The sequence below is a fragment of the Pelodiscus sinensis genome, chromosome 2 (assembly GCF_052426305.1).
Source record: "Pelodiscus sinensis isolate ZL-2025 chromosome 2, ASM5242630v1, whole genome shotgun sequence".
Taxonomy (NCBI): domain Eukaryota; kingdom Metazoa; phylum Chordata; order Testudines; family Trionychidae; genus Pelodiscus; species Pelodiscus sinensis.
In genome coordinates, this window is record NC_143053.1 from 94054476 (window position 1) to 94069572 (window position 15097).

The 15097-nt window shown below is 40.7% G+C and overlaps 1 protein-coding gene across 7 annotated transcripts in view; it reads left to right on the forward strand.

Moving 5' to 3' along the window:
- The window catches only part of CCDC102B (coiled-coil domain containing 102B), a 336113-nt gene that overhangs the window by 98428 nt on the left and 222588 nt on the right, over nt 1-15097 (forward strand). For all 7 annotated transcript variants that reach the window (XM_089776320.1, XM_089776321.1, XM_006121423.5 and 4 more), the window contains one exon: nt 7667-7876. In XM_089776320.1, coding sequence (XP_089632446.1) covers nt 7667-7876 — 210 coding nt within the window. The remainder of the gene's footprint in view (nt 1-7666; nt 7877-15097) is intronic.

Sequence of the window (15097 nt, forward strand, 5' to 3'; positions counted from 1 at the left end):
CCCAGTCCTCCCCATCGGGGGCTCGTACCCCATTCCTCCCTCACCTCCTTCCACTTACCCTTCCTTAGCCCCCCTTCTTATTGATGTACAAAATAAAGATAACGTTTCTTCCAACATTGACTCTGTCTTTATTGAAAAAAAACTGGGGGAGACTGGGAAAAGGAGGTGGGAGAGGGGAAGAGAAAGGCTGGGAGAGGGGAGGGCAACTAACATGATCAGGGGTTGGGAACAGGTCCCAGATGAAGAAAGGCTACAGAGACTGGGACTGTTCAGCTTAGAAAAGAGGAGACGGAGGGGGGACAGGATAGAGGTCTCTAAAAGCAGGGGTTGGGTGGAGAGGGTGCATTCAGAAAAGTTCTTCCTGAGTTCCCATAAAGAAGGACTAGAGGACACCAAAGGAAAGGAATGGGTAGCAGGCTTGAAACTAGTAAGAGAAAGTTGTTGTTCTTGACAAAGCAAATAGTTAACCTGTGGAACTCCTTGCTGCAGGAGGCTGTGAAGGCTAGAACTAGAACAGAGTTTAAAGGGAAGTGAGATCAAGTCATGGAGGTTGGGTCCATGGAGTCCTATTAGCCAGAGGGTAGGAGTGGTGTCCCTGCCCAAAGTTTGTGGAAGGCTGGAGAGGGATGGCACGAGACAAATGGCTTGGTCATTGTCTTCGGTCCATCCCCTCCAGGGTCCCTAGGGTTGGCCGCTGTTGGCAGACAGGCTACTGGGCTAGATGGACCTTTGGTCTGACCCAGTACGGCCATTGTAAGCTCAGGGCTCAGTGTCGGGGGTCTCAGTGGACCCCCTTGATTTTCATGCACACCTGGTCCTGGGTGGCCAGGCTGGCAGCTCTCCTGCCCTAGACGGCCACTTTCCTGTGCCTAGTGTGGAGATCGTGGACGAGGTCCACGATGTCCGCACTAGCCCAGGAAGGTGCCCGCCTCTTGCGGTCCAGGGCAAGCTCCCGGGAGCCGCCAGCCTGGTCCCGGCAAGAGGGGGTGGGCTTGGGGGCATCGGGTGGGTGGCTCTGTGCCGTGCCAGGTGCAGGGTCTGCTAGCTGGGTGCTGGCAGGCTTGCACCTGGCACGGGCACCGTAGCCAGCCCGTGCCCCTTTAAGGGGTCTGGGGCCGGGAGGGGGGCATAGAGTTTCCCTGGTGTTGGCCAGAGTGGCCACCAGGGAAACCTGGGGAGGGCTAGCCTCCCACTAGTTCGAACTAAAGGGCTACACAGCCCTTAGTTCGAACTAGCTAGTTCGAACTAGGCGTTAGTCCTCGTAAAATGAGGTTTACCTAGTTCGAACTAAGCGCTCCGCTAGTTCGATTCAAATTCGAACTAGCGGAGCGCTAGTGTAGCACCTATTAAAGTTAGTTCGAACTAACGTCCGTTAGTTCGAACTAACTTTGTAGTGTAGACATACCCTCAGATAGTTGGCTACTGGAGTTATGGGGATGTCCAACTTTCTTGCTTCATAAGCATTTGACAGAGGTTTAGACTGCTTTTAATTCATATGACTGCATTTCCCACCATCACCTGGAATAGGCTATGTCTACACTTCAGAGGGGTTTTTTTTCAGAAAAATGGCTGTTTTTTAAAAAAAAAACTTCACTTATGTCACACTGCAATCACGTTCTTTAAAAAAAAAATCATAAGAACAGAGGGTTTTTTCTGACATTGGTAAACCTCTATTTATGAGGAAGAAGCCTTTTTCTGAAAGAGCTCTTTCGGAAAAAGGCATGTGTGGAAGAGGGAGTTCTTTTGAAAGAAAAGGAAAGAGGAAAAAGCATGGGTGCCCTGGTGGCCACTCCATCCATAGTAATCTCAGCTGAAATGAGAGATAGCATCCATTCAGTGTCCATTCAAATCGCTTTTTCGATGCACTTTGGCAGTGTGAATGCTCTCTTTCAGAAGAAGATTTTTGGAAGATCTCTTCCAGAAAAGCTTCTTCTGAAAGAAGCCTGCAGTCTAGATGTAGCCATAGTGGGGTTGGCTCCTGACATTCTTTAATCCTTTGTGTCAAACTGGAGAAATGGCAATCAATCTATCTTCAGTGTTTCAAGGGGAAACTGATGGACTGTCCATTTTCTGGAGTCTTGAGAGGGCAGCAAAGAAATCTCACTTTCTCAACTATTTAAAATACTCTCACTTTTTCTTTACTGAATGGTATAGGCCATTTACCTTGGCTTTAGGCTTTAGGTTTTCATTTAGATTGTTGCATGCTGAAGCACCTCAACTCAGAAAATATACTTTAAAGAAGCAGTGGAGGAGCATTGTTAGCTCCATTACTGTAGAGCAAGTGGGCTTCTGCTCCTCCTTTATGATATTGGGAAATGGTTTTCCATTGTTAGGGTATGTCTACACTACAGGGTTTTGTCGACAGAAGTTTTGTCGACAGTATTTGTCGACAAAACTTCTGTCGACATAGAGCGTCTAGACACATTCAGTTCTGTCGACAAAGCAAGCTGCTTTGTCGACAAAACCCTGTAGTCTAGATGCAATCCTACAGGCAATAACACCTTCTGTCGACAGAACTCTGTCGACAGAAGGTGTTATGCCTCGTAAAATGAGGTTTACCAGCGTCGACAAAACTGCTGAGTTCTGTCGACATTATGTCGACAGAACTCAGCGGTAGTGTAGACGCAGGTATAGTTTTGTCGACAAAAGTCCACTTTTGTCAACAAAACTCAGTAGTCTAGACACACCCTTAGTCTCCTGAAGACTGTATATATGGATAATCAGGTTAGCCATCAAATTAAGCTCTAACATGGGTATCTGCATACATATTTCAGGGTGAGGGGAAAATGTTGGAGGCCATAATTCTGTGTTTCACTGAGAGCTCAGTTTTTCTGAGAGAAGGTTCGATTTGAGAAGGAAGGCTTCTAGATCAGACTAAGGTGTCAGGTTTTATTTTGATGACCAGTGTTTTGATGTAACATTATTATAAAGCTATAGCTGTTGTGTGAAGAATAACAAAAGGCTTTAAACATTATGGACCGTATTTTCAACTCTGTATTTATGGTTGAAACCTAAATTTCAAAGCGTTCAGCACCCACTGTGAAAATCTACTCAACTCGCTTTGGGGCCTAAATGGGAACTAAGATGGGTTGAAAATCTGATCCCAGTTGTGGCTGTTGAGCTCTTGAAAAATGCATCTGCATATACTAAGTGTCATTTAAAAGTGCCTCCATCAGGATCTGAATAGGAGCTCTCCTCTTGCACTTTTCAAGAACAAGGATCAAAGTTGTCTTTCAATTATTCAATGGAACAATTCAATGGAATTGAACAGTTTGGTGAAATTGTTCAATATGTTCTAACTGTTTTGCTTTTTTGTTTTATGACAATCGATATTTCTCAAGTGTTGAGTGGCTTTTTGTGATCCTTAATGGTCTAGTAGAATATTACTAGCAGTGGCCCCAAACCTAAAGTTCTGAGGGAAATCTGAGTTTGTATTAGAATGCACAACTCAAAGCTATAACTATAAAAGAAAGAACTAGAACAGACTTCAATTTGGAAAAAAATTGAATTTGGTATTTTGAAGCCTCAAACTGGGAAAATTGTATATTTTCATTCAGTGTGTTGGGGTGAGATGCTTTTGAATAGATTTTTTTTGTGAAAACTGTGATATTTCTAGAAAAGCATATCAAAGTTCTGTAGTGCACTTTCAGGAACTTAAGGAAAAGGTACGAGAAACCTTGAAATGGCATAATAAATGAGCAGTGCAAAAGCATTTGAGTAATTTATTTGTTTCTCAAAACACAATATGTTCTTATATACCAGGGGTGGGAAACCTTTTTGAGTTTGGGGCCACTGAGGAATCTCAAGGAATCTCAATTTATAAACTAATACATTTATTATTGGCTGCATAGTCAAACAGAGCACACAAATATGGACCTATAATGGTGGTCAAGATACTGAGATGGTCAGAATTTTGGTTTACTTATCAAGTATTTCATTACTTGAAGTACTGTATACTTCCCTGACATACTGGAACATTAGCAGTGGGTTTGAACCCAAGTCTTGTGTGAGAAACTAAAGTTTTGGTGAAGGTTATATCATACTAACATTTAGCTCATAATAATGTTATATGGTTTTCCCTCTAGACTAATGTTTTAGATTCTGCACCCAGCTGGAGAACATTGGCCATTTGACATCCATAAATTCATCCGGAGAATGGGGAGCTAAAACCTTTATTCTTCCTGCCCAGATCTGGGAATTAGGAAAGATGGTATTGAGAAAGGGGATATTGAAGATTTTCCTCATTGAGGTAGCTTTACCAGACAGCAATCAAAAGCAAAAAGGTGACTCAAGCTTCAGTAGACACCCTGTACTCACTCCATAATTCCCCTAAAGTGGTTTAGCATCAAACTCAAAAGTGTAAAATGTCATTAAATAATTCAATTAAAGTACAGGTGAGAGGACCAGAATGACTCATAGATGTCTGCTTTTTGATGTCCTAGTTCTGATAAAGGTGCATTATTTAACCAGAAAAGTGACATCAGATAAGGAGTTTCAATACAAATTATTCCACAAGGTCTCAATACCCTGGAATGGAGAAGTAAAAGCTGCATTATTCAGCCCTATACCAACCAGAAATCTCTATAAATCATAATTTCTGATCTTAATTGAAAATCTGGTTTAAAGTCCAGTAGGCCTAGGTCCAGAAGGCTCCCAACCTGACTCTGAGTGGTTCCCCAGAAGCAGCCCCATGTCTCTGATGCTCCTAGACAGAAGAATGGCAATGGGGGCTCCGTGAGCTGACCCTGCCTCACAGCTTCACAGCTCTCATTGGATGGGAACCTCAGCCAATGAGAGCTGTGGAGGTGGCACCTGCTGCAAAGGCACCATGCAGGGCTTCCTGGCCTTGTGTCTGCCTGGGAGCATCAGGGACACGTGGCTGTTTGTGGAGAGCTACCCAAGGTGAATGCTGCTTGGATCTAAGCACTTCGAAACCCCTCTTGTACAACAGCCTGCCTAAAGCACCCCCCCCCATGCTCAAAAATGCCCTTCCAGAGCATGAACCCCACATCCTGTTCCACACTCTGAACACTCAGTCCCAGCCTGAAGTTCTGCTCCTACAACCCAAATCCCTCATCTTTGGCACCAACCAAGAGACTATACTCCCAGCCACCGGCCTCACTCCCTCCTGCATCTAACCCTATGCCCCAGCCAGGAACCCTCTCTCGCACCCGATCCCTTTGTTTCTGGCCCCATTTTGGAACCTGCACCATGAGTCCAGAGCCCATACCTTCTCCCCCACCCTATCCCCCTGCCTTACCCTGAAGCCTCCTCCAACACGCTGAACTCTTAGTTAACCAGAATATTTTATTAGCCTGCATCCCCCATTCCCTCATCATGCTGTATAACAACGCTTTTACTGTACAAAGGAGATACTGATCAATGCTTACACTCATTTAGTCTCTGTTCTCTGTGGAGACTACAAAGATAGGCCATGATCCTGCAGTTACACCAGGTAGATTGATTGCTTGATGTTAATGAAGTTCCACAAGGAAACTCAGGTCTGATCACATGAGTTGAATTGCAGAAAACAATTAAATAGAACCAATTGATATGGTGGTTTAGTGCTTTATGCACATGTTCAGTCAGAAAGTAATGACACTATTACTACTGACCTGTGAGGAGTTCCATAGAAATTAATGGAACTACTCACAAGAGTAAAATTAATCACATGTATAAGTGTTTGTAGAATTGATGGTTCTGTGAGCAAGATATGGAAAAAAAATCTTATGTAACCCATGATTAATCTTCTGCTTATGTTAATTTGCTTGTATAGTTCCTAATTTTTTTTTGCTTGTTTAGTCCCCAATTATTTTGGGGGGGAGAGGGAAAACAAGTCTGCAATTTGATTTACCCCATGTAATATTATATCTGAGACTAACAGTTTCTGAATTATTGTGTATCTGATGCTGTGAATGCTTTCATCTACTATACCATGCTCTCCTGAACGTGATTGTTTTTTACTGTTTGCCACATAGGGATTTTAAAATAAAATCAGTCAGTGCCTGCAAAGAGTAAATCTAAAGCAAGACTCTGTCTGATTTCTTTCGAAAACCTTGCTGGCTTGTACAGCTTTTCTCTGCAGTAAAAGCTAGAGATACCTTATAGCCTTTCACAGTTGTCAGACCATATAATTTTATCAAATAATTGGTTCTGGTCTTCACAAAACTGCAAGTAACCAAGTTCACGTTATTTTATTTAAAACTTTTCTGCTGTTGTTGATGGAATTCTCCTGCCCTTTTTCTTGCCTCAGGTTGCTCGGTTCTCTCGCTTCTGACCATTTCTAACCCATTTTAAAGTTTTTGATAGGTGTCAGTTATCTGATTTGTGGTACAAAAATCAATTTGTTTGACCACAGCTTTCCCTTTAAAATCTTAAGAGCATTTGATACACCCTTGACATAACCTCCATCTACCTATCTTTGAGTAAATAAAACCACTTTTTAGGTGTTCATTCTCCATCATTCAGTTAACTGTTTTTTGTTTTTTTTTTGTTGATACTTCATTTCACTCCTTTTAGTAAGGCACTGATCAGCATTCCAAAAGCACAACTCCTTTGAAGTAAGGTAGTGGCATTTTCTAAGATAGATTACAAAAGATCATTCTCATCCCAGTACTAAGGACTGCTAACCAAAGAAACAAGTTGCTCTGGACACCCAGGTAGTTGGTTCTAGTATTGAAGTTACAATTTAAACATCTCCAATAAAGCCAAGTATTAAAGCATTATCTCCTCTGTGCTGCAGCACTAACAAAAGAATCCATTGTCTATAAGTCCCTGCAAAATTTGTGCTATTGCAGAAATTGGAAATTCTGCAATATTAGGCTTCCACTGTAATTTTGACAGTGGGAGTTCTGTGAAGAGGGCTGATAGTGGGATCTCTAGCCACCCCAGGGATGAGAGCAGGAGCCTCTGATCTCAGCCGTGGGCAGCCAATATAAGCCAGATCCCCTGCCCTTAGCTCTGGGCAGCTAACAGCAGAAAATCATGGAAAAGTAATTTGATATTATTATGGTATAATATAGTGTTATAAGTAACTGTATTATTACAAATATTAAGGTGCACTACCACTTTACCATGATTTTCCACGGCTAGTCTGCAACTCAGCTGTAATTTTTAGACAATCATACCACAAGTAGGGCCTTCACTGATCAACAATAACAAAAACCTGTTTATGTTCATCCATTGTTCATTGTATTAGTTTCAAAACATTTCATTCAATTTTTTTAAAGTGTCCAATAGGATGAAAATGTTTTTTTCCCCCCTCCTGGGGGGAAAACTGGGCTCTGACATAGTTAAGGAAATGGTGTGCAAAACTGACTCTCTCTTATGACTATTGTGTCCAAAAAAGCCTTTTCTTTATTTTTAAGACTATTAATATATAACAGTAGATAGGAAATAGAACAAGTTTAAAACAATAACTGACAGTGGTTAACACTGTCCCCTTTTGAAGTCTGACTTGTGCTTTATGAATGAAAAGATAAAAGTACAGACAAATAAATAACTGTATATTCACTTGTACATTTTTTCTTTTTCATGTTCTTATTTAAACATTTATGAATCCAGAAAAACTATGTTAAATTATGTATCAGGTTAAGCTTTCCAGTGTGTCCATGAAACCTCACCAATAAAAGGAGATTTTACAAATATATTTTTTTCCCTTTTTCAGCTGGAGAGATTACAGTCTGAGAATACCTCTGAGTGGGGAAAAAGAGAGATACTTGAAACAGAAAAGCAAGGTCTGGAAAGAGAGAATAGAAGGTTGAAGGCCCAGGTGAAAGAAATTCAGGAACTTTTGGACAGGAGAAATAAACTCACATCAAGTAACTTGGATTCTGATTTCAAGAGAGTGGAAACTGAACTACTAGAAAAAAACAAGGTATGGACTTTACTTGGCAATAGATGACTTGTTTCAAGGAAGTTCTCAAACATCAGCACAAATTTAAAATAGGTGCAGATCCAGGAAACACTGGAGCATTTGCGTAACATTACATGTAGGAGTATTCCTATTTAAATCAAAGGGATTCATACCTATATCAAGTAGTGCAGGAAGGTAAGTGCTTTCAGGATTAGGGGTCCTAATGTGATGCTTAATTTTATTTTTGAGTAGATGGCATATTCTTTGAAAAAAGGCTCTGATGGGTGTTCTATATAGTATAACAGTGACAATGATTTTTCTGCATTGTTCCTATAGCTGTTAACCTTTCTTTTTCACACTGCAATAGGAGAGGTAAAATTATAGTAATTATATCTGTACTACAATTCCTTTTATGTAATCTCTCTTTTACAGAATTTCAAATTACTGGATTCCTATTTAATTTTTTTTTCAGTATTCAAATATCATATGTTCATTCTTTGAACTATAATATTGTAAAGTCTCATTCTTCTAGAAAAAGTTTGGAGTTTGCTAAGAAACAAAACCACTTAGATCTTATTTTCCTAAAATACCTTTTCATGTTGTCACAATTCAAGGGCAGCTGCACTGTTGTTTCCTGTTTGTGGTCTACCAATGGCATCCAGTCCTGCAAACACCATCTAGGGATGTCTCTAAACTACACCCCTCTGCCGACAAAGGGATGTAGATTAGGCACATCGCTATTGCAAATGAAGCAGGGATTTAAATATCCCGTGCTTCATTTGAATAAAAATGGCCTCTGATTTTTGCTGACGTGGCACTTTGCCGGAAAAAAGCGGCAGTCTAGACGAGGATCAGTCGACAAGGAAAGCCTTTTCCAACCTATCCTGTACACCTTGTTGCATGAGGCATAAGGGATCAGTAGGAAAAGGCTTTCCTTGTTGACCAATCCCTGTCTAGACTGCCGCTTTTTGCCGGCAAAGTGCCGCATCAGCAAAAAGCGGTGGCCATTTTTATTCAAATGAAGTGCGGGATATTTAAATCCTCGCTTCATTTGTAATAGCAATGTGCCTAATCTACATCCCTCTGTTGGCAGAGGGGTGTAGGTTAGATAAACCCTAGGAGTTTTTCCTCCCCTGTGGTTACCAGTTCAGTTATTACAAATAGTTATTTGATGCTCAGAACACTCCCCAACATTTACATTGGTCATATCTCCCCTAAAGAAAGTTATGTAGAGTAAAACCTGTGTTGTCCGGCATGCTTGGGGATTAGGGCATTCCTGTTATCTAAAAATTCCGGTTATCTGAGGGTCCCATCAGCCTAGGAAAAACCAATGGACAATAATAGTAAAACTCAAGTTTGTAATATTGGTAGTTTTGTACAGTAGTGTGAGGTAATTGATCTCACATTTCTATTTTGAGTTCAAGATGATTAATACTTCTTAAATAAAAATTTGTTAAGCCAAGCATGGTAAACCAAGCCAGGCCTATGAGGCTGAAGATGTGACAGTATTGTGGTTGGGGGCAATGCCGGTTAACTAAGTTTTCTCATTAACAGAGTGCCAGATAACAAAGGTTTCACTGTACAATTACACAATAATACATAAAATTTGCATTTTGAATACAATGGATTCTAAAGCTACTTGCATTTAATAAACGAAGGTTTCTGGAGATACTGCAGGAAATTGTCATATCTGTAAAAACTAGGAACTTCTGAAATTCTTTTTGAGTGGTATTTATTTGAACGAATTAGCATATAAGAGACTCCTTTGTAAGAAAAGCAATTTGAGATTTGGAAGAGACCTCTGGCCACATATATGCATAGATGAGTAAATCTGGTACTTTGTGTCTAATAGTTATTCTTGGCATTCATGCATTTTGTGAATGTGAGATGAGATCCTTTCAAACAGCAGTGGCCATCTGGATAGTCCCCAGATATTGTCATGGCTCCCAACCTGAAGGCATAAAGTGGACCCAACCATCCCTCAATTCTTTTCTTATTTCCAATAACTGTGACAATGAACCCTTGCAGCATCTGCCTTTTCTTAAGCTATGTCTACATTATCACTTAGGTCAGTATACTTTGTTACTCAGGAGTGTGAATAAGCCACCCTCTTGGGAGACATAAGATACACTTATCTAAGCAGAGCTGTGGACAGTACCATATCAGCAGGAGAGTTTCTTCCACTGACATAGGTGCCCCACTCATTGCGTGTGGATTAATTAAGTCAACAAGACATTCTCTCTGTTACATCATGGCCACGGTAGCACTGTGACATAGACTGTGTAATCATGCTTTATCGCTAGGGGAGAGCTCTCTCTGTGATTAAAAAAACTCCTCCCTGAACGAGGGGTGATAGTTTCATCACTGGGAGTGTGGCTCCTGGTGACAAAGTGTTGGCTACACTGTTGCTTTTTGGCACTAACAGATTTGTTTCTCGGTGGAGGGGGGCTATTTTCTTACTCCCCTGATTGGCTAAAGTTTTAGCACAGAAAGTAGTAATGCAGACACAGCCTAAGAGTAGCTGTACTAGAGAGCTTACAGCAGCACAGCTGCAAGCTTTCTAGGGTAGCCATAGCCTTAGCTAGTGCTGTTGTTGAACATGTTGTCTTTGCAGCTGCTGGGTCTGCTGGTTGCCTTCCATTCAGGCTAAATGAGGAACAATTAATGGTCAAATGGTTTAGTGATAGCTGATGAAATGAAAAACACCCTGGGGCTGATAACAAATGCCACTGCACAAAGACTAGACTAAATGCAAACACAGGACAGCTGGGGACTGATTTGTTTGCAGCTCTATGTCTTTCTGCCAGAAGCAGCCAGGAAGCAGGCAGAGACAAGCAGAAAGCAAAGGAGTCAGGACTCAGGAAGAGAAACACTTGTTCCATGGCCTTCAGAGAAAGCTAAGAAAGAGAGCTCTTTAGGCATAGTGCTGGCTGAAGAAAGGATCTCATTGTAAGAAAGGAACTGTGTCCTGCTGTGTGATTTCTACTATAGTCAGGGAAGCAAGACTCTATTTGTAAATATACACAATTCTATCAAAGAAATACCAGACTCTATAATTAATTTCTCTTTCTAACAGAAGCAACCTACTGACCCAAATATTGGCTAATCACTCAAGTCAAAAGGGGTAATATTGTTAATAGCAGGGGGGTCCAGGTTTCCAGGAGAGAAATAAGAGTTGGTAGTTCTGTTGAGCCAAAATGGAGCAAATACATGGAAATGGTTGCAGAACTCAAAGATGTCCACAATAATATCAAACAAAGTCTAAAGCAAGAACCAGAGGCTATGCAAAATAATAAAAATAATAATAAATAAAGCAAAAAGCAGGAATTTTCCAAGAAAGTGCTGAGAGATGACCTGTAGGCAGAGATGAAACCTTTTTTTAGGGTCGGCATCTAGAAAGTGGCTGGGCAGGTTCGGAAGCCCAGTTACAAAACTTCCAAATTTGGAAAGACAGAGTAAATCAAAGAGGTGACTAGCAACCTGACGGACAAGGCTCAGTAGGTTTCCCAGGACACAGGGGACATCAGGAAAACTTTGTAACACATGGATCCTGCTAAAAGATGAGCTTCAGAAAGGATTCCAATAGCTGAAAAAATTGCCCAAGGGGTGCCCAAGCTGCTCAGGTGGCCCACAAATGAGCTGCACCGGTCGCAGCAGAAGTGATAAAGGTCCCAAAGGTCCCAGAAGTGATAAAGGTCCCAAAATAACATTGAATCCAGACCAAGATATTAAAGCCAGACCAGGAAGCAAAGAAAAACCGAGGAATCTGATTGCCTTATAAATATGCAAAGATGAGTAAATCTGGTACTTGGTGTCTAATAGTTATTCTTGGCATTCATCCATTTTGTGAATGTGAGATGAGATCGTTTCAAACAGCAGTGTCCATCTGGATGGACTATAACAGTCCCTTAACAAGTTCCCAATAATAAGGATGTATTTGTCTATTTTTTTCACCTATATTAGGTTGGGAAAAAATCACCTTGCAACTTTATTTCTATTTGGACAAGGATGACTCAAACTAAGGGTCAATGCTTCCAACCCCTTCAAGTCAGTGTAACAGTTCTGATGCATATTGTTTTCAACAATAACTGACTCAGCATTTTTTAAACTATTTTTTTAATATCACACTTTCGAATGATTCCGACTTGTTGCGAACTTTAATTTTGATTTGCATTTTAGTGTGTGCAATTATATACAAATAATAATATGCACAGTCATTTGTCAATACAAATACAAGTGCCATGAATGCAAACTTTTTGGGGACACAAATGTTAATGTGACAATATATGCCTACGAAATGAGGCCATACATTTAAAAGTTAGGCCCTACATTCTAAACTGTCAGTATGCCCAAAATATTTCCATGGGCAGTTTCCAAAAAGTGAACTTTTGTTGTCAGAGATCAGCAAAATTGGCCAAACAGTTGAGATCAGATATTGTTTTTTATGTGTCCCTATTGATTGCACTTCCTGGAATGGAGTTTGCATTTTAAAATAATAGTTACACTGCTTGACAAATAGGCTGGCAATTCATGTTAAATGTATCCAAGTGATTCATTTTAGGAGGGACCACAATAAATGAAAAAACTATTGAAAATATAAATCAATACCTAAAAACGTATTATTTTCTGAAGGAGATTTATTACCTTCAACTCTAAAGATCATTTTAAACAAAATCTGAATTTAATTTTGTGGAATAGTAATTTTATTTTTCAGTGCTAGTTCTAACTATTAAAGTAAAGGTCTCTAAGTAAAGGCTTGCTAACTAAGTAATATAGCTATTTATTTGACTTTAAAAATAAATACAAAATACGATAGGTAGGCATTAGGGTATGCCTTTGAAGTCACTGCATGACTAATGTTTCTCTACCTGCTGTTTTACCTTTGCAATAGGCTTGTAAAGCGTTCATGTCTATGCAGTCAAACTGAGAGCATGGAGAGTAAAGTCAGTGGTTCGCTACCAATTCCATCACCAAATAACCTCTTCATGCTAATGATGTCCAAAACCAAAACTTAGTAGATGCCTAAAATATGATGATCAATTTTCTCTGTGCTCCCTCTCTTTAGGATACAAATATAAAACCATGGACACTGCTGGCCCTTCAGATTTGACTCCTTTTTAACTTTGGAGGAGTTGAATGGTGGTACTTTTCCAAATGGGGGCACTCAATGGGGTTTGAGTTTACTTCGATTCTGAAATTGGGGGAAATTCCCACTCTTTTAATTATTTGCCAGTGGAAAAAGGTGACAAGGAAAGTGAGAGTGGGATTTTTTTCCAGCACAACTTTGAAAAAAGATTTCTTGTCATCAGTACCTCACATTTCAATGAACAATCTTCTAAAATATTTTGATCAAAACTTTTGTTTTTGTTTTTGCTTTTTTAAAACTTCTAATTGCACATTTGTGTAGCCATAACCCCCAAGTTTCAGAAGTAATGGGTATTTTTAAAACATGAAAAATCAGTGAATCCTTAAGCAAAGTGAAGTCTGCCTTATTACCAGACCCTTGAAATGTCTAGTCTTCCAGGTTAGATGCATTTTATTTTTTACCTTCCCCCATAATCTGCCATAAGAGAATATAATGGTTCCTGTCAGCAGAAGAGCCATCATCTTCCTAGAGGGAAGCTTGACTTCCCTCCTATTGTACACAATAGCAGACTATGGCTATTTTGAAAGTATATGATTGTTCATGGAATTCTCTATAGAAGAAAAATATGCTGCAGTCCATGCAGAAGAATTCAGTTATGAATAAAAATAACAAAACATGATCATTAATCCTAAAAGATTACTTTATAAGCTACCATTGCACCACAAGTTCTTAAGAAATATAGAAAGGGGAATCTGGAGATAGGGGGAGCAAGAGAGAGGACTGCCTGCTGCCAGAAGTGACCAGCTGCCAGCATCCCCCCTGAGCCATCTTCTCCTTCACCAGTGGTGTGTCAGCAATTCTTATGTAGTAGGAAGCTACCTCAGCTGTCTCCACATGAATATTGTCCAGGAATTGCTCATGGATTTGGATGCTCCTCAGCCTAGCCACCTCCTCCTGTAGCTTTCCCACCTGCTTCTCACTGTGTAGAGATTCCACCAGCAGGCACCTTTCACATTGGATGGTCCCCCCAGCCTGGATTTCAGTAAGTGGGAATTGCAAGCCACAGTCCCTGCAAAACCACACCAGGATCTGGGTAGAGGCATCCATGATCAGGTGGTCTGACTGTTTACAGGCGTAGGCGGAGGAGACAGAAGCAGTGCTGGCACAGGTGTTGCGGATCTTCCTGACCATAGTAGGCTTCCCTCTTTCAAACTCCCCTGTCTGCAGCCTTCTGTCCACTTCGCTCCCCTGGTCACCCTGCCTCTGGCTTGTAAAACCTGCTCAACTAGATCAGGCTTATCCCCTTGTTAATTACACAGGGCGAAGGCTGATCCTGAGGCTGATCAAAGGCAATCAAGGGAACAAAGGATCAGACACTCCCAAACACACAATCCCAACTGCCACAGTAACTGAAACTGAAATCAAAATTCAGAATTCAAATAATCGAGCAAACTCAGTCACACCAAACTCACTCACTACCAAAAGCTAGTACACTCACCTGGTAGCCTGTTCAGTGGCAGGATCTTTTGCTCTCCCTCTTAAACTCCCCTATAGAGGCCAGAAGCTGGAGAAAATTGTCCAGTACTCTCTGAGGCCATGTCTACACTGTGTAGAAGATTGACATTGCCACAGTTGATTTTCTGGGGTTCGATTTAGTGGGTCTAGTGAAGATCCGCTAAATCAAACTCAGAGAGCACCTTTGTCAATGCTGATACTCTGGTTCCTCACAAAGAGTAAGGGAAGCCAACAGGAGCATTTGCTTCTATGTGAACAGTGCGGAAACTCAATTTAAAATACAACCTTATACTATAGTAAACTATGCAAGGTTTAGTTCAACCTGCCACTGTAGTATAGGCCCGGCCTGGATCCCTTCTCCTGCTCCATAATGAGGGAAGGCAGCCACTGTGTGTTGCTGAATCTGTTCCTAAAAATGGGGTGTATGCAAAGGGATGTTATTTATTTATTTGTTTGGGGGGGGGGGAGGGTCTGAATTTAATGTTGATGCAGGATATCTTAAAATCTTGAGATATAACACATGGTACCATTATCTTTGTTGGCACTTAAATATGACATTTTTAATGTAAAAAAACCCTAGAAAATGACTAGATAATTGTTAAAATGAAATTAAGGTTGAGATTGCCTGCCTGTAGTTTAGA